This window comes from Coregonus lavaretus (assembly GCF_964263955.1).
Source record: "Coregonus lavaretus genome assembly, chromosome: 5".
NCBI lineage: Eukaryota > Metazoa > Chordata > Actinopteri > Salmoniformes > Salmonidae > Coregonus > Coregonus lavaretus.
Genome location: NC_139992.1, coordinates 28,160,911 through 28,186,940, shown reverse-complemented (window position 1 = coordinate 28,186,940; position 26,030 = coordinate 28,160,911). Strand labels below are relative to the sequence as shown.

Sequence of the window (26,030 nt, the reverse complement as noted above, 5' to 3'; positions counted from 1 at the left end):
ACACCATCAGGTTGGGGTTCCATTCCATTCCATTTCAATTCAGGACATGGAATTTACCACAACCCTGTACTGTATTATATTATAATCAGTAGTCTTCAAAACTGCAAGGCTAGGGAATTATAGGTTTCCATGACTTAATGACTGCCAAAAATGATTTACTGACATACACATGCTCTGTGTATTGTTATCAAGTTTTAACTACCTACATGGTGTGACAACTACTCCAAGGCATAATACTAACTAAAATCCAGCTTCTGTCTGATGGAGAGAAATCTATCACTCTAAGATAAGGTAGTCCTGGGCAGCTTTGATGCCTAGAGCTTCTGTTATGGCTGTGTGCGGTTGGCTGTAAATGCCAGTTACTGACTGGTAGTTTGCCAACCTCTTCCAGTCCATGTAATTACTCCAATTAATCACTTAGGGCCTTAGCAGGCAAAGTAGACCAGCAGACCCAGTTACTGTCCAAGATCAAGACTGGAGCTCCCAGCTCTGATTACCACGACACAGCACATTTAAGCTGCTAGACTACTGGCAGAATCAGACAGACGTGTAACATTCAACAATGATAATAGAGTCCTGCATTGTTTATCTGTTTATCTTTCAAAATGTTCTAGACCTATCCCTCACAAACACAGTTGGAGTGAGAATATATCACCCTCTCTCTCTCTCTCTCTCTCTCTCTCTCTCTCTCTCTCTGTAGCCCCAGAACAGTAGTGGATTATTATAGCAAGAGCCAAGCTAATCCTCAAAGCCTTCCCCTCATCCTTTTCCATTTCCTCAGCACTGGACTGGAGAGGCCTGGTTAACACCACCTAGCAGCAGTCTTAACAAGACATTACCTAACACACCATTCTAATACACTCCACACTGAAATGCACACCTATATAGATTTGGTTTGATATTTAGAAAGATCCATGCTCAGCATTGTGCCTCTCACTGTTGTCCAGAAAGTACCTCTGGACCAACAGGAGAGGTCAAAGGCTGTTGTCATGGAGATGACCTCTGACTTACCACACTGCCGTTGGTGTAATCCTCGGGTATTCCAGCAGTGGGCTCAAAGGACTCAGTAACACTGGACACTGTGAAACCAAAGAGGACACAGAGTCAATACTGTCACAGAGTCACAGGAGGCCCTATTCAATCAAACCTAATATTCAGATTTCCAGGATCATTATAAACAACAACAAAAGGCTCTCAACAAACTCTGCTGCATAATAAGTCAAACTTTCTCTCTCAATGTACAGGAGGAATTACGTTTTCTGTAAAATCCACTCTCCCTCTCCCCAGTCCTGACAGTGGTGGTGCTGACTGTGTGCTTACCTAAGGGGAACCCTACTAATCACCCTACAGATCTGGCCCCTATACCTGCCACTGTGGGCGAAGACTGCATTACCATCAGGCCTGGAGGCTGTAACTTGGAGCCAAGCAGTGCCTGTAAGTCACCACACACCGTGCCAGGCAGGCATCTGACAGTATTTACCCCTCATTTCAGATGACCCGGTCCATCAGACGGCATCTATCTTCAGGGAAACACAGTAAACGAATTACACTGATTCCTTTACAACACCGCCAGGGAGAATTCCCATAGCCCAGGGAGAAGGTATAGTCATCATTACTGTAGAACTTGTTCCATTCGCTGGAAGAAACCCTGCCAGAAGTTAGAACTAACCTACTTACTGACACACTCGCTGAAGCGGTTTAGCTCGGTGTGTGTGTTCACATACAGTGGGGAAAAAAAGTATTTAGTCAGCTACCAATTGTGCAAGTTCTCCCACTTAAAAAGATGAGAGAGGCCTGTAATTTTCATCATATGTACACGTCAACTATGACAGACAAAATGAAAAAAAATTCCAGAAAATCACATTGTAGGATTTTTAATGAATTTATTTGCAAATTATGGTGGAAAATAAGTATTTGGTCAATAACAAAAGTTTCTCAATACTTTGTTATATACCCTTTGTTGGCAATGACACAGGTCAAACGTTTTCTGTAAGTCTTCACAAGGTTTTCACACACTGTTGCTGGTATTTTGGCCCATTCCTCCATGCAGATCTCCTCTAGAGCAGTGATGTTTTGGGGCTGTCGCTGGGCAACACGGACTTTCAACTCCCTCCAAAGATTTTCAATGGGGTTGAGATCTGGAGACTGGCTAGGCCACTCCAGGACCTTGAAATGCTTCTTACGAAGCCACTCCTTCGTTGCCCGGGCGGTGTGTTTGGGATCATTGTCATGCTGAAAGACCCAGCCACGTTTCATCTTCAATGCCCTTGCTGATGGAAGGAGGTTTTCACTCAAAATCTCACGATACATGGCCCCATTCATTCTTTCCTTTACACGGATCAGTCGTCCTGGTCCCTTTGCAGAAAAACAGCCCCAAAGCATGATGTTTCCACCCCCATGCTTCACAGTAGGTATGGTGTTCTTTGGATACAACTCAGCATTCTTTGTCCTCCAAACACGACGAGTTGAGTTTTTACCAAAAAGTTCTATTTTGGTTTCATCTGACCATATGACATTCTCCCAATCTTCTTCTGGATCATCCAAATGCACTCTAGCAAACTTCAGACGGGCCTGGACATGTACTGGCTTAAGCAGGGGGACACGTCTTGCACTGCAGGATTTGAGTCCCTGGCGGCGTAGTGTGTTACTGATGGTAGGCTTTGTTACTTTGGTCCCAGTTCTCTGCAGGTCATTCACTATGTCCCCCCGTGTGGTTCTGGGATTTTTGCTCACCGTTCTTGTGATCATTTTGACCCCACGGGGTGAGATCTTGCGTGGAGCCCCAGATCGAGGGAGATTATCAGTGGTCTTGTATGTCTTCCATTTCCTAATAATTGCTCCCACAGTTGATTTCTTCAAACCAAGCTGCTTACCTATTGCAGATTCAGTCTTCCCAGCCTGGTGCAGGTCTACAATTTTGTTTCTGGTGTCCTTTGACAGCTCTTTGGTCTTGGCCATAGTGGAGTTTGGAGTGTGACTGTTTGAGGTTGTGGACAGGTGTCTTTTATACTGATAACAAGTTCAAACAGGTGCCATTAATACAGGTAACGAGTGGAGGACAGAGGAGCCTATTAAAGCAGAAGTTACAGGTCTGTGAGAGCCAGAAATCTTGCTTGTTTGTAGGTGACCAAATAATTATTTTCCACCATAATTTGGAAATAAATTCATTAAAAATCCTACAATGTGATTTTCTGTAAAAAAAAATCTCAATTTGTCTGTCATAGTTGACGTGTACCTATGATGAAAATTACAGGCCTCTCTCATCTTTTTAAGTGGGAGAACTTGCACAATTGGTGGCTGACTAAATACTTTTTTTCCCCACTGTATGTGTGTTTGTGTGGAGCATGTATGTGTGTGCATGTGTATATGTGTGTGTGTGCAACTAAAACATGCACTGGAGCCCAGTGAAGGTAATGGATTGAAGTAAAGCAAGAGAGGTAAGGGTTCTGATTCTTCAAATCCAGTTGGCTCACTTCGATCAGACAGACCGTTTAATGAGGAAGATTGAACTGCTGCAGAGTAAATACACAGTCCCTATAAAAGATGAGTCTGTTATTTGTTTATCGAAAATGACCCACTTCTGAACAGAAATCTCTTCACCACAAAACGCTGCATAAGACCAAGTGCTGTTAAATAGAATGAAGGAAATTAGGCCCCAGAGAGCCAGTGTGGATAGGTGGAGGTGGGACAACTAAGGTAGGTTGGGGCTGGCTCTTGTGGAACTAGGTGTCTTACAATCAGATACAGTGATCCAATTGGTGTTGTTGGCTTCATTGTATGGTGTTGTAGGGTGTTGGGTCCCATGGAATTCATAGTCTGGCTACAGCAGGGCCGATTCCAAACATAAGCGGTCACTTAGGGCCCTTGGGCGCTAGGGTGCCCCCGACCCCAAATCATTATTGTGGTCCTCTGTAGCTCAGCTGGTAGAGCACGGCGCTTGTAACGCCAAGGTAGTGGGTTCGATCCCCGGGACCACCCATACACAAAAATGTATGCACGCATGACTGTAAGTCGCTTTGGATAAAAGCGTCTGCTAAATGGCATATTATTATATTATTATTATATACACACACACTTATATATTGTTTTGTCATACAACACAATGCCACAGATGTCTCAAGTTTTGAGAGAGTGTGCAATTGGCATGCTGACTGCAGGAATGTCCACCAGAGCTGTTGCCAGAGAATTTAATGTTCATTTCTCTACCATAAGCCGCCTCAAGTGTCGTTTTAGAGAATATGGCAGTACGTACAACCGGCCTCACAATCGCAGACCACGTGTAACCATGCCAGCCCAGGACCTCCACATCCAGCTTCTTCACCTGCGGGATCGTCTGAGACCAGCCACCCGGACAGCTGATGAAACTGAGGAGTATTTATGTCTGTAATAAAGCCCTTTTGTGGGGAAAGACTCATTCTGATTGGCTGGGCCTGGCTCCCCAGTGGGTGGGCCTGGCTGCCAAGTGGGTGGGCCTATGCCCTCCTAGGCCCACCCATGGCTGAACCCCTGCTCAGTCATGTGAAATCCATAGATTAGGGCCTAATGAATTTATTTCATTTGACTGATTTCCTTATATGAACTGTAACTAAGTAAAATCATTGAAATTGTTGCATGTTGCGTTTATATATACAGTGCATTCAGAAAGTATTCAGACCCCTTGACTTTTTCAAAATGTTGTTATGTTACAGCCTTATTCTAAAATGGATAAAATAGTTTTTTCCCCCTTATCAAACTACACACAATACCACATAATGACAAAGCAAAAACTGTTTTTTTTTTAACATTTTTGAAAATTGTCTGAAATATCACATTTACATAAGTATTCATACCCTTTACATAAGTATTTAGACCCTTTACTCAGTACTTTGTTGAAGCACCTTTGGCAGAGATTACAGCCACGAGTCTTCTTGGGTATGACGCTACAAGCTTGGCACACCTGTATTTGGGGAGTTTCTCCCATTCTTCTCTGCAGATGCCCTCAAGCTCTGTCAGGTTGGATGTGGAGCGCCGCTGCATAGCTATTGTATTGCATCTCTCCAGAAATGTTAGATCAGGTTCAAGTCTGTGCTCTGGCTGGGCCACTCAAGGACATTCAGAGACTTGTCCCGAAGCCACTCGTGCGTTGTCTTGGCTGTGGACTAAGGGTCATTGTCCTGTTGGAAGGTGAACCTTCGCTCCAGTCTGAGGTCCTGAGCGCTCTGAAGCAAGTTTTCATTAGGGATCTCTCTGTACTTTGCTCTGTTCATCTTTGCCTCGATCCTGACTAGCCTCCCAGTCCCTGCCGCTGAAAAACATCCCCACAGCATGATGCTGCCACCACCATGCTTCACCGTAGGGATGGTGCCAGGTTTCCTCCAGACGTGACACTTGGCATTCTTGTTTCTCATGGTCTGAGAGTCCTTTAGGTGCCTTTTGGTAAACTCCAAGCGGGCTATCAGGTGCTTTTTACTGAGGAGCGGCTTCCGTCTGGCCACTCTACCATAAAGGCCTGATTGGTGGAGTGCTGCAGAGATGGTTGTCCTTCTGGAAGGTTCGCCCATCTCCACAGAGCAACTCTAGAGCTCTGTCAGAGTAACCATCGGGTTCTTGGTCACCTCCCTAAACAAGGCCCTTCTCCCCCGATTGCTCAGTTTGGCCAGGCGGCCAGCTCTAGGAAGAGTCTTGGTGGTTCCAAACTTCTTCCATATAAGAATGATGGAGGCCACTGTGTTCTTGGGGACCTTCAATGCTGCAGAAATGTTTTGGTACCCTTCCCCAGATCTGTGCCTTCGACACAATCCTGTCTCGGATCTCTACGGACAATTCCTTCGACCTCATGGCTTGGTTTTTGTTCTGACATGCACTGTCAACTTATATAGACAAGTGTGTACCTTTCCAAATCATGTCCAATCAATTGAATTTACCACAGGTGGACTCCAATCAAGTTGTAGAAACATCTCAAGGATGATCAGTGGAAACAGGATGCACCTGAGCTCAATTTCTAGTCTCATAGCAAAGGGTCTGAATGCTTATGTAAATAAGGTATTTCTATTGTTTTTTTATAAAAAATTAAAATACAAAACTGTTTTCGCTTTGTCATTATGGGGTATTGTGTGTAGATTGCTGAGGTTTGTAATTTTTTTAATGTATTTTAGAATAAGGCTGTAACGTAATAAATGTGGAAAAGGTCAAGGAGTCTGAATGCTTTCCCGATGGCACTGTATGTAGATATGGAACTCAGTCGGGGTCTCAACTTACTATTGAGAGTAAGAATAGTAGAATACACCAAGTGCAATTTCGAAATTTGGCTGTGCATTAGCAGTTTTTTTTTAGTTATGTCAGTCACTGACAGTCACTCAATTAGCCTTGTCAGCTAACAATTTTTTGCTTGGTAGTTAGTCTACAGTAGCCAGCTACACTATATATACACAAAAGTATGTGGACACCCCTTCAAATTAGTGGATATGGCTATTTCAGCCACACCCGTTGCTGACAGGTGTATAAAATCAAGCACACCGCCATGCAATCTCCATAGACAAACATTGGTAGTAGAATGGCCCATACTGAAGAGCTCAGTGCCTTTCAACGTGGCACCGTCATAGGATGCCACCTTTCCAACAAGTCAGGTTGTCAAATTTCTGCCCTGCTAGAGCTGCCCCGGTCAACTGTAAGTGCGAAGTGGAAACATCTAGCAGCAACAACAACGGCTCAGCAGTGAAGTGGTAGGCCACACAAGCTCACAGAACGGGACCACTGAGTGCTGAAGCGTGTAAAAATCGTCTGTCCTCGGTTGCAACACTCACTACCGAGTTCCAAGATGTCTCTGGAAGCAACGTCAGCACAATAACTGTTCGTCGGGAGCTTCATGAAATGGGTTTCCATGGCCGAGCAGCCGTACACAAGTCTAAGATCACCATGCGCAATGCCAAGCGTCGGCTAGACTGGTGTAAAGCTCGCCGCCATTGGACTCTTGAGCCATGGAAACGCGTTCTCTGGAGTGATGAATCACGATTCACCATCTGGCAGTCGAACTGACAAATTTGGGTTTGGCGGATGCCAGGAGAACGTTACCTGCCCGAATGCATAGTGCCAACTGTAAAGTCTGTTGGAGGAGGAATAATGGTCTGGGGCTGTTTTTCATGGTTAGGGTGAGTCTCCTTAGTTCCAGTGTCCACATACTCTTGGTCATGTAGTGTATCTAAACTTGCAGTAATCATGGCCAAATATCGACTAGGCACACAGGGAACGTGCCTAGAGGCCCTGACCTCCAGGGAGCACCCATTCATCTTTTTCTTTTTCTTCTCACTCAGATATCATATTATCATGGCATAAATCATTAAAACATCTGTAGAATTGCTTTAAAATGGCACAAATTGCTCTCCACCCCCTGGCAAAATGGGTATATTTGCATGCAATTTGTTATGAAATTAATATGTTTTCTCTCTGCCTAATGGCAAAATGTGTAAAGTTTGAGAAAGTTTGCTTTAGAACTGCAACACTTTCCCTCCAGCCCATGGCAAAATGTGGAAAATGTAAGGAAATTAACTTTAAAACTTAAATGTTTCTCTCCACCGTAAAGAAGGGGTCCACTAAAATGTTTTGCCGCAAGATGGGGGCCCCCCAACCAAATCTCGCTTAGGCTAGAGCCGGCCCTGGGCTACAGTGCCAGAGTATTGTGTATAGTGGTTTGGCATTGTATGGTAATGTGTAAATAGTGTATTGTACAGTAGTGTTGTGTAAATAGTGTATTGTACAGTAGTGCTGTACCAGTGTCTAGTTGCAGTGAGTCAGGGTCCAGGGCCAGGGTTGTATCACTGATGATGTTGTCCTTGTGCTGGGCCTCAGTGATGTAGTTCCTCTCCTCCACCTCTCTGTAGGAGTTCTCCACCAGATTGGACTGCAGGGTCAGGTAGTCCAGCTGGTCACTGCTCACCCCCTCCTCTTCCACCTCTACTGTCACCGCATAGACCACCACCACACCATCCAACCTGCATAGGCAATATATTAACAGATACATCAGTCAGTTAATCTGTCAGTTGATCAATATATCAATCTATGAAGTATATTTATATCCATCCCTCCATCATCAACATCTATCCACCCATACACCCATTGACAAATCATAAAATTTTACTATCAATGTATATATTATTTTATTGATAAGTTTATTCATCTAAGCTTAGCTAGAAACAGCGTCTCTAAGAGGAGAGCAGTTTCCCTTGGAAGAGTAGAGTTCCAAAGATGTACTAACCAACCTGTTAAAAGCATATGAGTCTATTCTGAAATGATAGTTTTATAGATTTTTTACTATAACTTCCATGACTTCCATCCAACCAGACCTACCACTAAAGTGATCAATATGGTCATAAACACAACAAAAAATGCACAAGAGACTCTGGATGTTGAACCAGGCTATGTGGAAAAAGCCATCTATCAGCTTCATATGGCTTCAGGGAGCCCTTCTCTGCTCTTCTCTTTTTCCCTGTGACCTAGATCTCTCAGCAGCTTGGCTTGGCCCAGGGTGAGGCACGTGCCTGTAATCAGCTCACTGCACCACCACATCCCAGTTTTCCTGCTGTCAGCTCAAACTGGGTAAAGGAATACTCCTTGATAAGACAACTTTCAGAATCCAAGTGTTTAATGACACTTGAAACTACTCTATGTTATTTTCCTACTCTTCTGCTGCACCTGCAGATACCAGGTGAGCAGATGGACCTACTGTTCTGTTCCTGTCAGTTCCATACTGTAGCGCTACTGACCTGGGAATCTGGGATCACCACTCAGAGGAGAGCAAGGCTTTTCTTAGTAAAGTCCCATGTAATTGCATGAGCAGAGGACTGTGTGTGTGTGTGTGTGTGTGTGTGTGTGTGTGTGTGTGTGTGTGTGTGTGTGTGTGTATTCCTGTGTGTGTTAGTGTGCCTACACAGCAAATTTGTGTTAAAATCTCTGGTGTGTTTCACTTGGTGAAGGCTACAGGACTGAAAGCCATCGAATGCAACAATCATGTCTCTGTCACTACCAAACAGTCATGGGTGGTACTGGTACCTTGAAAGACACCCTGGGAAAGAAATATGCAAATAATTAAAACACCCAAAAACGAGTTACTGTAACACCACAGGTGTTAATTCCCTAACACTGAGGAAGTGTAACAGCATCAGCTCTAATAAAGTGTTAATTTAAGTCAGAATCTGCAACATCCACAGTGTTAGGGACCAAACACTCTTGGGTTGTTAGTTTATCAACACTTTGAAAAGTGTTAATTTAACACTATTTGAGATGTTCACGTATAAGTTCAAGATGGCGCCGATAGACATGGCAGCTTTGTTTCTAGCTCCTATGCAACTTTGCAGTATTTATTTGTATTTTTTGTTATTTTTTACATTATTCACCTAAAAGTTTTTTTTGCAAACAACTACAAGCATTTCGCTACACCTGCAATAACATCTGCTAAATATGTGTATGCGACTAATACAATTTGATTTGATTTGAAAGTGTTACATTTAACACTGTGGGTGTAAAAATTCAGATCACAAATTTGCTGTGTAGAGACATTGATGAGGGAAACCCAGCATGGTCCCTCCCTGTGGTTGACAGGCCATGATGCTGATTGCTGTGGGCATAAAGCCCCTTAGATAAGCTCCTCTCCTGGGTTGGGGTTAGGTAGCAGCTGGTCTCTCTGTCAGGCCCCGGCCTTATCCTGCTTACCAGGTGAGCGACCACGATAACACCATTAACGTCAAGCAAACAAAAAAAAACACCCAACACACCCTCAGAAGTGTCCACGCTCGCTCACAGGTAAACACAGCATGGATCCCGCGTGAACTTCAGGCAGAGACACACACACACTCTGTGTAGACTAGGTTATTCTTAACCACAGATCTAGGGTCAGATTACTAATGACTGAACACCTCCAGGGCTGTTGGTAAGGGTCTATACTCACCCTTGGGCATCCTTCTGAAGCCTGCATGAAACAAAAACAAAACACACTTTATCTAAAGAAATTATGTTTGACAAAGACCAGGTTAGAAGGTCAGGTCAATTTATGAAACCAATGGTCTACACCACTAGCCTGGTCACATCTGTGTGTTGTAGCCAACTCTTCAGATTATTGCTGTCATGCCATACATGTATGTACAGTATAGCATGACAATGATAGTTAAGGGAGTTGGTTAAACTAAAGCACATCAAGATGTGACCAGGACCAGGCTACTACATCACTACAGTAGAGACTGACCTGAACTCCAGCACAGCCACACTCTTAAAGCCTGGCAGTCCCCCCAGAGCATCCTTTATCTGCAAACACAGAGGTCAACGTGAGTTCAACAGTCAACATCAGCATCCATGTCATTCGTGGCCCAAACTTTATCACTAACCTTATCTCTAAACCTAATCAAATAAAAAAGGAATAGCTTATGTACTTGGCTTGCTCATGAATTCTGAGGATATTGCCAGTTGATGTCCTCTCTAGCATGGCCATCTAGTGACTACTACTCACTCAGACCACTGATTGAACCTTGTTGCTGGATGCTAATGTGAAGTGCTTTGTGAAGAGAATCATTGTTCTGCTGACTCATTGACCCAGGATTGTGGAATACCTCCTCAGTGATAAAATGTAATCAAGTTTAATAGTGTGCAAACAAGCCTGCCATTACACCCTCTTCTGCGTTTCTCTCTCAATGCGCCAGATACCCTGCTTTCGCAATCACTATTATTCTGACACATTTGGCGACACAGCCTACTGCTTCAGTTGTCAGATTGTGTCTTTCCGAACTTGCCCGTCCCTCTCCTCCTCCCTCTTCTATCTCCTTCCCACTTTCCGTACACAGAGTGATCAAGTTTAAGACAGAGTAATAATGAGTAAATTAATGGCTAGTAGGGGAGAGTCAAAATCATCTTATTTTACCAGCAGCAGTAAAATGTCTGACCCAGTTGTTCTCAGTCAAAAAGCATCAATGGTGGAGGAAAGTTATCTGTGAGTTCGTGGGTGTGTGTGTCCTGCCTTCAAAAAAAAAAAAAAAATGTATTTGCCACAAGCGCTGAATACAACAGGTGTAGACCTTACAGTGAAATGCTTACTTACAAGCCCTTAACCAACAATGCAATTTTAAGAAAAATAAGTGTTAAGTAAAAAATAGATAAGTAAAAAATAAAAAATAATTAAAGAGCAGCAGTAAAATAAAATAACAGTAGCGAGGCTATATACAGGGGGTACCGGTACAGAGTCAATGTGCGGGGGCACAGGTTAGTCGAGGTAATTGAGGTAATATGTACATGTGGGTAGAGTTAAAGTGACTATGCATAGATATTAAACAGAGTAGCAGCAGCGGAAAAGCAAATAGTCCGGGTAGCCTTGATTAGCTGTTCAAGAGTCTTATGGCTTGAGGGTAGAAGCTGTTTAGAAGCCTTTTGGACCTAGACTTGGCGCTCCGGTACCGGTTGCCGTGCGGTAGCAGAGAGAACAGTCTATGACTAGGGTGGCTGGAGTCCTTGACAATTTTTAGGGCCTTCCTCTGACACCGCCTGGTATAGAGGTCCTGGATGGCAGAAAGCTTGGCCCCAGTGATGTACTGAGACGTACGCACTACCCTCTGTAGTGCCTTGCGGTCGGAGGCCGAGCAGTTGCCATACCAGGCAGTGATGCAACCAGTCAGGATGCTCTCGATGGTGTAGCTGTATAACTTTTTGAGGATCTGAGAACCCATGCCAAATCTTTTCAGTTTCCTGAGGGGGGAATAGGCTTTGTCGACTCCAGTCCTTCTTGCGGTCTCAAGCCACATCATAAACTGTCAATTTCAGCATCCTTTCACACAAAGTATGCCTAGTGTCAAATTCAAACAGTCAAATAAAGGGAATTTGAAATCCTGCCCAACTGTGTGGGTTCTTAATAGCGCCCTGACTGTGTGTGTTAAATCTAACAATTAATCACTATAGCCTCAGCGCCAAGCCTACAAACAAAGTGATGGGTGAGGAGAGGCCAGGAGAGGAAAGTCATTTAGAGGAAGATTTAGAGGAGATGGTGACAGAGAGATGAAAGGAGAGTGAGAGAGAAGGAAAGAGTGAGGAAATAAACTGAGTACTGTAAAGGAGTGAAGTGGAGAAATGCATGATGGAGCGATGAGAGAGGAAGGAGAGGAAGTGAAGTAGGAATTAATGAATGCGTTTTGAGTGAAACAGAACGAAGGTCTGAGCGTACCTTGTCAGTGAACTGCTGGTTGAGTGTCTGGTACTGGAGGCTGGCAGGGTCTCTGAGAGCATCGCTGTACCCCTCTCCCTTCAGCAGGATACTCAGCTCCACCACCTGCTCCAGCTGGACCCGCGCCAACCCCTCCATCTCTATGTCATTTGTGGGTTCTGTGGAAGGCTCCACCACTGCAGCCTCTGGCTCCTCTATGATGACCTCACTGATGGCCTCTGGGGGGTTAGGGAGTGAGAGGGTAAAAGTCAGTGTTTTTATAAAGCAACACTTTCCTTGTCTCTGAATCAACTTAATCAAGCTCTTTATAATTAGTTAATTAGCTGACTCGGGTACATTACTACTGGGCTGGAACCAAAGCTTGCACAACCTGTGGGTCCTCAGGACTAAAGAAATCTGATTGTCAACTTTGACGCTGGTCTATATGTGCTTTAGCTAATCCTCTAACTATCATTGTAACGATATGTTTACCGTGAGACATCAGAAGCATTGCTTGGCTTAAGCCCATATGTGGACCAAGACATCAATAGCCAGAGGAGTTGGCTAACTCTGTGGGTGCTCTGATTACTAATGTGGATTAAACAGCTCTACTGGGATAATACTGGTCTGCACCCATCATACAGCAAAGAGAGGGAGATGGGGGCGAGAGAAAGAGGAAAAGTGAGAAAGAGGTAACAAAAAGAGAGAGAGAGAGAGAGAGAGAGAGAGAGAGAGAGAGAGAGAGAGAGAGAGATGGAGGGAGGGAGGGATAAAGGAGGGGTGAAAGAGCAAGAGTGTGTGTGTGTGTGTGTGTGTGCATGTGTCACGGACCTCCTTGAGCCTCCTGTTCCCTGTCTGTAGTCTGGGTGCTGTGGAAGAACAACAATCAGTCACAGTTAAAAAGAGGTTTCACTCACAGATCTCATCAATTCAAATTATAATAAGGTTTTCTTAAGAATAATTGAAGAAGCACATTACAATGTTTGGTGTTCTACATGGAGTGGATATGGGCACAGCAGCCATAGAGATACATACAGTGTGTCTATCTCTACGTGCACAGCGATGGAGGAGGTGATGAGGAGTAATATGGCCAGGTAAGGTTGAAGAACCTTCAGAACCTTACCTGCACATATGAAGCCATGAGTTGGTGGCCTCACTACGGTTGATAGAACAGGAGTAGAGAACAGCAATGGGGAAATGAATGAGACACATGTAATATAAGGTTATTGCACAGTGAATACGCTCAAAGAGTGGTTACAATGGCAATGAAAGTGAATATGATATGATGCCTTACCTTTTTAACCCTGTCAGTGACATTCTCTGAAATTGGAAAGATGGAAGACAGAAATGATACAGGAGCAAGTACAGTAATAACTGAAGCATGAATAGTTATACACACAAAATAACATTTAAAAACACACAAAAAAACTGCTGAAAGCTATTACTTTTTGGATGAATGATGATGTACAAGTAGTAGATATACATGATGATGGTACTTTCATGGAGACTGAAGAGACTCATATCTCCTATGCACCCACTACCCCTCCCCCTTACAAAAATAGCCCACTCACACTCTCAACCAGGGCCAGGTGCTCCTCTGATTGGCTGAAGTTGTTGCCCATCTCCAGAGCGGTGGTCGTGCCATCCAGGCATTGACTCATCCAGGTCTGGTACTCTTCCTGGTTCGGGAGGCGGTCCCAGAAGATCTTGAAGGCCTCCCACACTGTCTCCTGACACACTAAAACACATACACACTAATGTCACTGATTGGTGAAAGAACCATTTACTTGGTAGAAAACTTTCTCTAAGCATGACAAGGAGCAGGTAGGAAAACCATCCTAGGCTGTGGCCCCTCCTGTTCTGGAGCTGTGACGCCCTGAGGTAAATCTTAGCTAGCATCGTAGCTCATGTGTGGATTTAAGCGTTGTACAGTACATACCCCCCCCCCCCCCCCCCCCCCCCCCCCCAACAGACTCCATGTTTAGCATGCTGTGTACCTGTCTGCCTGACCTCAGTATCACTCTCCACTGTCATGCCACTGCTAAATCAGTGATGTAACCCCTTTCCATATTGTAAGTCAGCTTACAGGTCACCAACCCAATGACCTGTAGCTACCTACTCAACCCTCACTGCTCTCCTCCCTGGAGCCAAAGCATCTCCCAGTCCCCATAGGGGAATAGGGTTAACACGGTTAAAGATCAGTTCCTACAGCACAGTATCTCCCTTAACCTTAACGCTGTCCCAACTATTCTCTTCCCAATTCAATTCTAACAACTGCATCTACATGGGACCCTGCACCTACATAATATAGTACTATCTCCACAATCATTGTGCTCACCTACCTATATCTACACAATCACCAACCACGGCCCTGGTCTAAAGAGCTACAGGGTGGGATTTGTTCCAGCCCATCTTACTGAGCAGATGTTTAAATTGGGTGTTTTAGTAAGTGCTGGGCTGAAACTAAAGTCTTGATTGCCAAATTTGACCAATCTCATAAAAGTAAAAAAAAACATGTTATACATTTTCATTCAAGCATAGTATAGAGAACGTCCTGGAATAGCTTTACTATTCATCGGGAGACCCAAGGGTTAGCCAAACAGCCAGGGAGGGTTAGCAACCCTCTGATGGAGTCCAGCCAGGTCAGGTCCAGCCAGGTCAGTGTCTCAGCAGCCCACCAGACTGGAGTCACATGCAGAGCTGTCCTGAACACTCACCACAGAATAGTCCCACTAACAGGCCCACAGACTCTCCAAAGCTCCTCCCTCTCAGAACCCTAAGCCTCTGTCTCTCTCTCTCCTGAGTGGCTGGACACATGTTCTGAGCGTTTTATTTTTAACCTGTCTGCTCGCGCCCAACGTCCTTCTCAGGGTCAGGAGTCACTCTCCCTCCCCCTCCCTCTCTCTCTCCAAGTGCACTGTAGGGGCTCCTACATGGCTGAAGTCTCTAAATGGGCTTATCTTGACTTACAGTGCGACTTACTTACTGCCAGAAAATGAATCTAAAGTAGAGCAGATGTGGCTGAAAATCTGATGCTGGAGAGGGCATATAGGTTGAGACCCAAATATCTCAATGCAGTTTCAACACACACCTCACGTTTCTAGGGCTGGGTGAGTAAAGGATATAGACCTAATCTATGGTCTGCGTAAGGGTTGCCAGAACGTGCCACACGCACAGATCTGGGATCAGCTAATACCTACAGTCAGTATGAAAGAGCACAGTTAGAAAGATATGGCATATAGAAGCAAACCGGATGGACATCATGAAAATGATCGGAGAGGTTGAGGGTAGAGGAAGTTCAGAAGTAGAAACAAACAAAATATAATTATTGTAAAATTGACTGTGTCCATAAAATGCATATAGTATGTATAAACTGGAAGTAGAGGCCTAAGCATTGTTGTTCATTAGTTTACTCCAATTAGGGAAGGGGTGGTGGGTTGGAAAGTAATATGTATATATATGTATGAATATGTATTTATATGTATGTCTGTGTATATGTATGTGTATGTGTATGTATATATATGTATATATATATATATATATTTGCGAAAAAAATGGGGGATTGGAAGTGATGCAGACAATTATATTGATGGAAGTTACAATCTATCTGTAATATTAAAGCTGATCTACCCCCTAAAAAAATAAATATATACAAATTAATAATAATAATAATAATAATACCTACAGTCAGTAGCCAAAGCCAATCTGGAGCCAAATGCACAACTGGCCATAGGTCTGTGGGCAGGCACCACTCCTCCTACAGATGTCATGATATCTGCAGCACTTCAAGCACTACTCCATCAAGTGAATGTCTTTACTAAGAGGAGTGGGGGGAGGGGTAAATAACAATTGTTCTAGATGCCATTATAAGACCAAAGACTTGGAACTGAGGGACTGGGAGGACCGTGAACTCATGTAGGCCCATAGATGTTACAGTATGTGTAGGCCTCTCACCCGCTGACTTCTGTTGCAACTGCGAAGACACATTTCAGTTGAATGCATTCAGTTGTACAACTGACTAGGTATCCCCTTTCCCTTCCCTTTCTAAATCCCTGCCTAGAGGCAACAGACACACACAATCATCAGCCTTTTATCATACACAACCATACACCTAAAGAATAAGCACACTGCACAACACTATACAGTATAGAGCCCATCGGATAAAGTGTGAAGTTAAGCCTAGACACTGATCTTAAGTTTGTTGGCTTTCTCCCCCCAATGGTTGAGGTTACGATTTGGGAAGGGTAAACTGATTCCAGATCTGCGCTTATGGGCTACTTCTACCTCCAGCATGATCCATACAGGTCAGTGAGTGGTGGTCTTACCTCGCAGGTGAAAGTAGCTGAGGTGATTTGCGATGGCTTGTTGCACACTCTCCTGCCCGCAGAGTTTGACCCCGCTGGGGAAAAGGACGTCGCGCTTCTGCCGGTGGATAGCTCCATGGTCCTTGTGTGAAACCTTGAGGACATGTGAATGAACTATGCTTTGAGGATCCGATAGAATGGGTGAAATGCCAACTGTTTTGAAATAAAGATCCTGTCCGTCAGGAAGAATAGGTCCTTCCTCAGATGCAGCATCTGTGATAAAACATTAAACACATAACATTGGACAACAACTCCATCTTCATTGCAGATGTGTAGATTGATTATGTATTAGTCCTACCTACCTACATACATACATACCTGTTCTTATTCCCAAAAGTGCAAACGCTAAAATGAACGCAAGTGTACACAAAATACATTTCAATAAAGATTCCGACATCTTAAATCTGTAGTAGTTTTAACTCTGAGGTGTTGAAAAATGGTATTAGTCCCTCTTTACGAGTTTGCATAGTTCGAAATTCAGCAAACGCATCAGTTTTTCACCAATAATTATGAAGTGATTAGATAAAGTGATGTCCTCCGTTCCTCCTTTCCTCCTTTCTTCCGTCGGCTGAGGAAGGTGTGTCGCGTGGTGCTGAAGAACAGCTCATGGCCACCTCAGGTAGGCAGATGGCCCATTGCGAGAGGGAGATTTTCTTCGCTCTCTAATCTTGTTTGCTAAACCCTTTAGAGCAGCTTGTCAAGAAGTTACTGGTGTAATACTGGGATGGGTGCTTAGTGCGAGGGAAACATGGATGAGAGAGAGAGAGGGGAAAGGGGGAGGGAAGAGAGGAGAGGCCACCCGCAGAGAGAGACGGCTGTAAGTGCAAGGTACCAGACAGTCCTGGTCAAAATGAAACTCAACTCAAGGCTGGAGCTGGCTGAGGCCTATATTTTCAGTCTGTTGTAGAACTAACGGATAGCGTATCTCACTAAATCTGCACCTCAGGGTAATGTTAATTCAGGTTTATGATCTGAGCAGGTCAGCACTGTTTTAATCCATCATAGGTCATAGCCTATAGGGCCAGGAGACATGGACTAGGAAACACTGAGTTTAACCATAATGACATAGCCAGATCTGGTTGTGCTTTAGCCAACTCCTCGATCATTTGTAGTTGTGTCAAAGAGACTGGTTGAGTCATGTTTGTTCATGGCCCAATGAAATCCTCCATTTATAAAACATCTTCTGGATGGGAAGGATTTAGAGGGTTTAAATAGATCATCATCAGGGAATTAGGTACTGTGTAGCCAGAGTCTAAATTTAGGGAGCCTCACCTCAGCTAAAGTCAAGCAGATTAGATTCCAGTGATATCTCATATGTTATTAATACACAACCTGGGTAGACCTACTGGTCATCATATTGTACAGGCTACACACACACACACACACACACAAAACATTAAGAACATCTGCTCTTTCCATGACATAGAGTGACCAGGTGAATCCAGGTGAAAGCTCTGATCCCTTATTGATGTCACTTGTTAAATCTACCAATCAGTGTAGATGAAGGGGAGGAGACAGGTTAAAGAAGGATTTTCAAGCCTTGAGATATGGATTGTGTGTGTGCCATTCAGAGGGTTAATGGGCAACACAAAACATTTAAGTGCGTTTGAACGGGGTATGGTAGTAGGCACTCCGGTTTGTGTCAAGAACTGCAACGCTGCTGGGTTTTTCACGCTTAACAGTTTCCTGTGTGTGTCAAGAATGGTCCACCACCCAAAGGACATCCAGCTAATTGGACACAACTGTGGGAAGCTTTGGAGTCAACATGGGCCAGCATCCCTGTGGAATGCTTTCAACACCTTGCCCTGTCCATGCCCTGAAGAATGTTCTGAGGCCAAAAGAGGGTGTAACTCAATATTACGAAGGTGTTCTTAAAGTTTTGTACACTCAGTGTACATCACATCATGTAGACTACATAGACACATGCATGTGTGTGTAGGTCACGGACACACACAGTCAGACATGGGAGTGATTATGAAACAAGTGGTCTAGGAGCTAGGAGATGATGGGCTGAGAGGCGGCAGACAAAATCCTCTCAGTGTGTGTGTGTGTGTGTGTGTGTATGTGTAAAGTTGGGATCTTAGGTTCAAACTACCACTTTCACCCTTCACTCTCCCTTGTGGATATGGATCCTGTTGTTACACTGAGTGACCAAAATTGCAGTTTTATGTGCTCTCACGATGGCTTTTCATAACCAGTGTTGGGGTCCAATTATTTAATTTAGTCAATTCAGAAAAGGACCTGAAATTCCAAATCAATTTCAAATAAGATGGTGAGCTACTGTATATCCATGAGAGGAATCAGTCCATCCATTAGAGGGTTAACAGTTTCAAAAGTTACAGAGTAGAAGACAATGTACTGTAGGTTAATGATATTTAATTCAGCTTAATAATGGGAATAAAGAGTTCAGCGGGTGGACAGACAGTGATCCTGAGCTAATCAACTTACTGTAGCACTTACTGTTGCACGCAATCACTCTTTGTTGTAGTACAAACACTAGCCTATCTACAGTGAGGGAAAAAAGTATTTGATCCCCTGCTGATTTTGTACGTTTGCCCACTGACAAAGACGTGATCAGTCTATAATTTTAATGGTAGGTTTATTTGAATAGTGAGAGAGAATAACAACAACAAAATCCAGAAAAACGCATGTCAAAGATGTTATAAATTGATTTGCATTTTAATGAGGGAAATAAGTGTTTGACCCCTCTGCAAAACATGACTTAGTACTTGGTGGCAAAGCCCTTGTTTGCAATCAGAGAGGTCAGACGTTTCTTGTAGTTGGCCACCAGGTTTGCACACATCTCAGGAGGGATTTTGTTCCACTCCTCTTTGCAGATCTTCTCCAAGTCATTAAGGTTTCGAGGCTAACGTTTGGTAACTCGAACCTTCAGCTCCCTCCACAGATTTCCTATGGGATTAAGGTCTGGAGACTGGCTAGGCCACTCCAGGACCTTAATGTGCTTCTTCTTGAGCCACTCCTTTGTTGCCTTGGCTGTGTGTTTTGGGTCATTGTCATGCTGGAATACCCATCCACGACCCATTTTCAAAGCCCTGGCTGAGGGAAGGAGGTTCTCACCCAAGATTTGACGGTACATGGCCCCGTCCATCGTCCCTTTGATGCGGTGAAGTTGTCCTGTCCCCTTAGCAGAAAAACACCCCCAAAGCATAATGTTTCCACCTCCATGTTTGACGGTGGGGATGGTGTTGGGGTCATAGGCAACATTCCTCCTCCTCCAAACACGGCGAGTTGAGTTGATGCCAAAGAGCTCCATTTTGGTCTCATCTGACCACAACACTTTCACCCAGTTCTCCTCTGAATCATTCAGATGTTCATTGGCAAACTTCAGACGGGCCTGTATATGTGCTTTCTTGAGCAGGGGGACCTTGCAGGCGCTGCAGGATTTCAGTCCTTTATGGCGTAGTGTGTTACCAATTGTTTTCTTGGTGACTATGGTCCCAGCTGCCTTGAGATCATTGACAAGATCCTCCCGTGTAGTTCTGGGCTGATTCCTCACCGTTCTCGGCTGATTCCTCACCGTTCTCATGATCATTGCAACTCATGATCTTGCATGGAACCCCAGGCCGAGGGAGATAGACAGTTATTTTGTGTTTCTTCCATTTGCGAATAATCGCACCAACTGTTGTCACCTTCTCACCAAGCTGCTTGGCGATGGTCTTGTAGCCCATTCCAGCCTTGTGTAGGTCTACAATCTTGTCCCTGACATCCTTGGAGAGCTCTTTGGTCTTGGCCATGGTGGAGAGTTTGGAATCTGATTGATTGATTGCTTCTGTGGACAGGTGTCTTTTATACAGGTAACAAGTTGAGATTAGGAGCACTCCCTTTAAGAGTGTGAGTGCTCCTAATCTCAGTCCGTTACCTGTATAAAAGACACCTGGGAGCCAGAAATCTTTCTGATTGAGAGGAGGTCAAATACTTATTTCCCTCATTAAAATGCAAATCAATTTATAACGTTTTTGACATGCGTTTTTCTGGATTTTTTTGTTGTTATTCTGTCTCTCACTGTTCAGCCTACGCTACCCTCCAGTCCCTCGACTTCTTGGCACTGACGGAAACATGGATTACCACTGAAAACACTGCTACTCCTACTGCTCTCTCCTCGTCTGACCATGTGTTCTCGCATACCCCGAGAGCATCTGGTCAGCGGGGTGGTGGCACAGGAATCCTCATCTCTCCCAAGTGGACATTCTCAATTTTTCCCCTGACCCATCTGTATATCTCCTCATTTGAATTCCATGCTGTCACAGTCACTAGCCCATTTAAGCTTAATATCCTTGTCATCTATCGCCCTCCAGGTTCCCTTGGAGAGTTCATCAATGAGCTTGACGCCTTGATAAGTTCCTTTCCTGAGGATGGCTCACCCCTCACAGTTCTGGGGGATTTCAACCTCCCTACGTCTACATTTGACTCATTTCTCTCTGCCTCCTTCTTTCCACTCCTCTCCTCTTTTGACCTCACCCTCTCACCGTCCCCCCCTACTCACAAGGCAGGCAATACGCTTGACCTCATCTTTACTAGATGCTGTTCTTCTACTAATCTCACTGCAACTCCCCTCCATGTCTCCGACCACTACTTTGTATCCTTTTCTCTCTCGCTCTCCTCCAACACTACTCACTCTGCCCCTAAACAGATGGTAATGCGCCGTCGCAACCTTCGCTCTCTCTCTCCCGCTACTCTCTCCTCTTCCATCCTATCATCTCTTCCCTCTGCTCAAGCCTTCTCCCTCCAATCTCCTGATTCTGCCTCCTCAACCCTCCTCTCCTCCCTTTCTGCATTCTTTGACTCTCTATGTCCCCTATCCTCCCGGCCGGCTCGGTCCTCCCCTCCAGCTCCGTGGCTTGATGACTCATTGCGAGCTCACAGAACAGAGCTCCGGGCAGCTGAGCGGAAATTGAAGAAAACTAGACTCCCTGCGGACCTGGCATCTTTTCACTCCCTCCTCTCTACATTTTCTTCATCTGTTTCTGCTGCTAAGGCCACTTTCTACCACTCTAAATTCCAAGCATCTGCCTCTAACCCTAGGAAGCTCTTTGCCACATTCTCCTCCCTGCTGAATCCCCCCCCCCCCCCCCTCTCTGTGGATGACTTCGTCAACCATTTTGAAAAGAAGGTTGACGACATCCGATCCTCGTTTGTTAAGTCAAATGACACTGCTGGTCCTGCTCACACTGCCCTACCCTATGCTTTGACTTCTTTCTCCCCTCTCTCTCCAGATAAAATCTTGCGACTTGTGACGGCAGGCCACCCAACAACCTGCCCGCTTGACCCTATCCCCTCTTCTCTTCTCCAGACCATCTCCGGTGACCTTCTCCCTTACCTCACCTCGCTGATCAACTCATCCTTGACCGCTGGCTATGTCCCTTCCGTCTTCAAGAGAGCGAGAGTTGCACCCCTTCTCAAAAAACCAACACTCGATCCCTCTGATGTCAACAACTACAGACCAGTATCCCTTCTTTCTTTTCTCTCCAAAACTATTGAGCGTGCCGTCTTTAGCCAACTCTCTTGCTATCTCTCTCAGAATGACCTTCTTGATCCAAACCAGTCAGGTTTCAAGACTGGTCATTCAACTGAGACTGCTCTTCTCTGTGTCACGGAGGCTCTCCGCACTGCTAAAGCTAACTCTCTCTCCTCTGCTCTTGTCCTTCTAGACCTGTCTGCTGCCTTTGATACTGTGAACCATCAGATCCTCCTCTCCACCCTCTCCGAGCTGGGCATCTCCGGCGCGGCTCACTCTTGGATTGCGTCCTACCTGACCGGTCGCTCCTACCAAGTGGCGTGGCGAGAAGCTGTCTCCGCACCACGTGCTCTCACCACTGGTGTCCCCCAGGGCTCAGTTCTAGGCCCTCTCCTATTCTCCCTATACACCAAGTCACTTGGCTCTGTCATATCCTCACATGGCCTCTCCTATCATTGCTACGCTGACGACACACAACTAATCTTCTCCTTTCCCCCTTCTGATAACCAGGTGGCGAATCGCATCTCTGTATGTCTGGCAGACATATCAGTATGGATGACGGATCACCACCTCAAGCTGAACATTGGCAAGACGGAGCTGCTATTCCTCCCAGGGAAGGACTGCCTGTTCCATGATCTCGCCATCACGGTTGACAACTCCGTTGTGTCCTCCTCCCAGAGTGCGAAGAGCCTTGGCGTGACCCTGGACAACACCCTGTCGTTCTCCGCTAACATCAAGGCGGTGACCCGATCCTGTAGGTTCATACTCTACAACATTCGGAGAGTACGACCCTGCCTTACACAGGAAGCGGCACAGGTCCTAATCCAGGCACTTGTCATCTCCCGTCTGGATTACTGCAACTCGCTGTTGGCTGGGCTCCCTGCCTCTGCCATTAAACCCCTACAACTCATCCAGAATGCCGCAGCCCGTCTGGTGTTCAACCTTCCCAAGTTCTCTCACGTCACCTCGCAACTCCGCACACTCCACTGGCTTCCAGTTGAAGCTCGCATCTGCTACAAGACCATGGTGCTTGCCTACGGAGCTGTGAGGGGAACGGCACCTCCGTACCTTCAGGCTCTGATCAGTCCCTACACCCAAACGAGGGCATTGCGTTCATCCACCTCTGGCCTGCTGGCTCCCCTACCTCTGCGGAAGCATAGTTCCCGCTCAGCCCAGTCAAAACTGTTCGCTGCTCTGGCACCCCAATGGTGGAACAAGCTCCCTCACGATGCCAGGACAGCGGAGTCACTCACCACCTTCCGGAGACATTTGAAACCCCACCTCTTTAAGGAATACCTGGGATAGGATAAAATAATCCTTCTACCCCCCCCCCCCCCCCTTACCCCAACCCAAAAACAAAAAAAAACATTGTAAAGTGGTGATCCCACTGGCTATAAGGTGAATGCACCTATTTGTAAGTCGCTCTGGATAAGAGCGTCTGCTAAATGACGTAAATGTAAAATGTTCAAATAAACCTACCATTAAAATTATAGACTGATCATTTCTTTGTCAGTGGGCAAACGTACAAAATCAGCAGGGGATCAAATACTTTTTTCTCCTCACTGTATAGGCCATCACCTGAGTCTAACGTATATAGAAACCTTTGGTTTTGGGAGGATTTGTTCGCCAAAGCTAAGCTCATTAGTTCCAATGTAATTGTCTTGAAACCGCCATTGCACAATGGTCCTGCCAATTCTTTCGCCCAAAGTCTGGGACAGTGATGGAGACTTTGGCCACTTGCCTCTAAGAGTTCAAAGACATGGCCGGAATTCCACCTAGCCAATCAGAGGGCAAAGTGGAGCTATTCTATATTGCTACCTATCTGATCTTATCAGGTCACCTCAAGGGCCAATGTCTTTGAACTCTTAGAGGCAAGTGGCCAAAGTCTCCATCACTGTCCCAGACTTTGGGCGAAAGAATTGGCAGGACCATTGTGCTGCTACATAATATGCCATTTAACAGACGCTTTTATCCAAAGCGACTTACAGTCATGCGTGCATACATTTTTGTGTATGGGTGGTCCCGGGGATCAAACCCACTACCTTGGCGTTACAAGCGCCGTGCTCTACCAGCTGAGCTACAGAGGACCACGGTGACTACAATGGCCTGCGTAGCCCCACTCACTCTGTAATGCCCTGAGCTCTTTACCCTGTAACCTGATATCATTGACTGGACAACTGGGCAGCCATTGAGGCACAAAGCATCCTGCACAGTTAGCTGGCATGTGGACAGTGTTTCGGCACAAAATGACTGCCACAGATCACTCAGGTAAGTGCTACCCATCTGTGGTGGATGAGGCGGGTTCCCTCCAAAACAATCATCTATCTACTGTAGCTATACTGACTTAACTATAAAATGAGTAACAAAAGCATCACTGCATGGAATTAGTGATATCACCAGTGTTGAATGTTAACTCTGGATGTAGCTCAGTTGGTAGAGCATGGCATTTGCAACGCCAGGGTTGTGGGTTCGATTCCCACAGGGGGCCAGTATGAAGAAAAAATTAATGTAGGCACTCAATAACTGTAAGTCGCTCTGGATAAGAGCGTCTGCTAAATGACTGTAAATGTAAAAAACTCTTGCTGACTGTTTGATGCTCGTTGTTCTTTATCATTCATAGAGAAGGTAACAGAGGTTTGGAACATTGTAGTCCTTATCCGGTTCCATTCACACCCACTCTAGAGCTGGGACCATCATCAGGCGCTTTTCCCCACCCACACTGGTCTAAATTGGGAGGTAGTGAAGAGGAGCAGTGGGATTACATGGTGTCAGAGGGGTGTCACGGAGGGTCTGTCTGAGACAGAGACAGTTAATAGACCTAATCTGGGAGACAGTAAGACCTTGTTTGGAGACTAGACAGCCTCATGCCAACAACAACAATGTGGGATGGTACCAAGAGAGATTAGACTGTGATGTAATCATTCCTAAGAGTCTTAAGGAAGTCTATCAGCATAAGGAATAGAGGGACCTCCCATTGGGAGTGAATGGAACTGATTAGGACAGTTGGCACCCATGTAGAACTCAATGTTTCTTACATTATGCGGCATTATCTATCTACAAAAAGGGGTTTAGGTGAAGGGCGTGGCATTTTTAAGCCAATTTCCTGCAATTCTCCAAATTCCTCCATGGAGCCGAGATACATTTATACATTTTTAAAGTTCATTTCCTGCAATTCTACACATTTAGCCATGGAGCTCAGAGAACATTTTGCAGTTTTAAAGAATTTCCTGCAATTCTATGCATTTTGCTATGGCTAAAGCCGTGTTCTTTAGCTCAAACTTAATAACAAAATCAATACTGTTAAATGAATTGTTTTTGGAATTTTCAATTCCCCTGACTGTCTAGCTTTTATTTTGGTGATTGTTAGTTCTCCAAGATTATATATATTTTTTAAAGATATGTCCATTATCATTTCACATACTTTATATCTTGTTTTAGTGGTTTAAGTTTACACTGAAAGTGTTTTCAATCCCGAAAATTAATTTGAAAAAAAAAAAATGGATTTAGGTGTCCTGAAAAACCCTCCAAAGGGTTTCTATTGCAGAAAAATCCCTGCTCTTACATTCCCTTACTAACACCAACACATACAAACTAAGATTGCTAACATTTGACCTGGAATCACCTAGAATCAGCATTTACCTCTCGGCAACCAATAATATTATTCCTGGAGATTTACATGTACCTAACCTCAGTCCGTCCAGTTTAGGTGTTGTGTTTGTGTAACCCTCTTATCAGACAGCAGGGGGTCCTGCAAAATGTTGCGGTATCATACCCCATACACACACAAACACACCACACAAATCAGATCAACACAATGTAATGTGTAGGGGTTGTTTCTGGACAGGGCCATCGTCTCTTCTTTCCTAAAACCTACAAAATCCCCCCCCCCCCCCCCCCCCCACGCCCATCAGCTTTACCCAGAAATATGTGTGTGTGTGTTAATGTTCTACCTGGAGCGTCTTTCACCCGGAGGGTAAATTGGTTGTGCCAGTACACCACCTCCAGGGTGTCCATAGTGGTTGCGATTCAAAATGTCAGA

General features: G+C 44.9%; 1 protein-coding gene across 1 annotated transcript in view; it reads right to left on the bottom strand.

The window, feature by feature from the left end:
* LOC311129217 (interphotoreceptor matrix proteoglycan 2-like) overlaps positions 1-26,005 on the bottom strand; it is a gene marked incomplete at both ends in the record, with an annotated part of 31,659 nt that extends 5,654 nt beyond the window's left edge. The window contains 10 exons of the mRNA XM_084161521.1: positions 1,012-1,079; positions 7,747-7,967; positions 9,920-9,940; positions 10,214-10,272; positions 12,173-12,390; positions 12,983-13,020; positions 13,446-13,471; positions 13,723-13,889; positions 16,477-16,609; positions 25,958-26,005. Coding sequence (XP_084017647.1) covers positions 1,012-1,079; positions 7,747-7,967; positions 9,920-9,940; positions 10,214-10,272; positions 12,173-12,390; positions 12,983-13,020; positions 13,446-13,471; positions 13,723-13,889; positions 16,477-16,609; positions 25,958-26,005 — 999 coding nt within the window. The remainder of the gene's footprint in view (positions 1-1,011; positions 1,080-7,746; positions 7,968-9,919; positions 9,941-10,213; positions 10,273-12,172; positions 12,391-12,982; positions 13,021-13,445; positions 13,472-13,722; positions 13,890-16,476; positions 16,610-25,957) is intronic.
* Between the last annotated feature and the right edge of the window lie 25 nt (positions 26,006-26,030).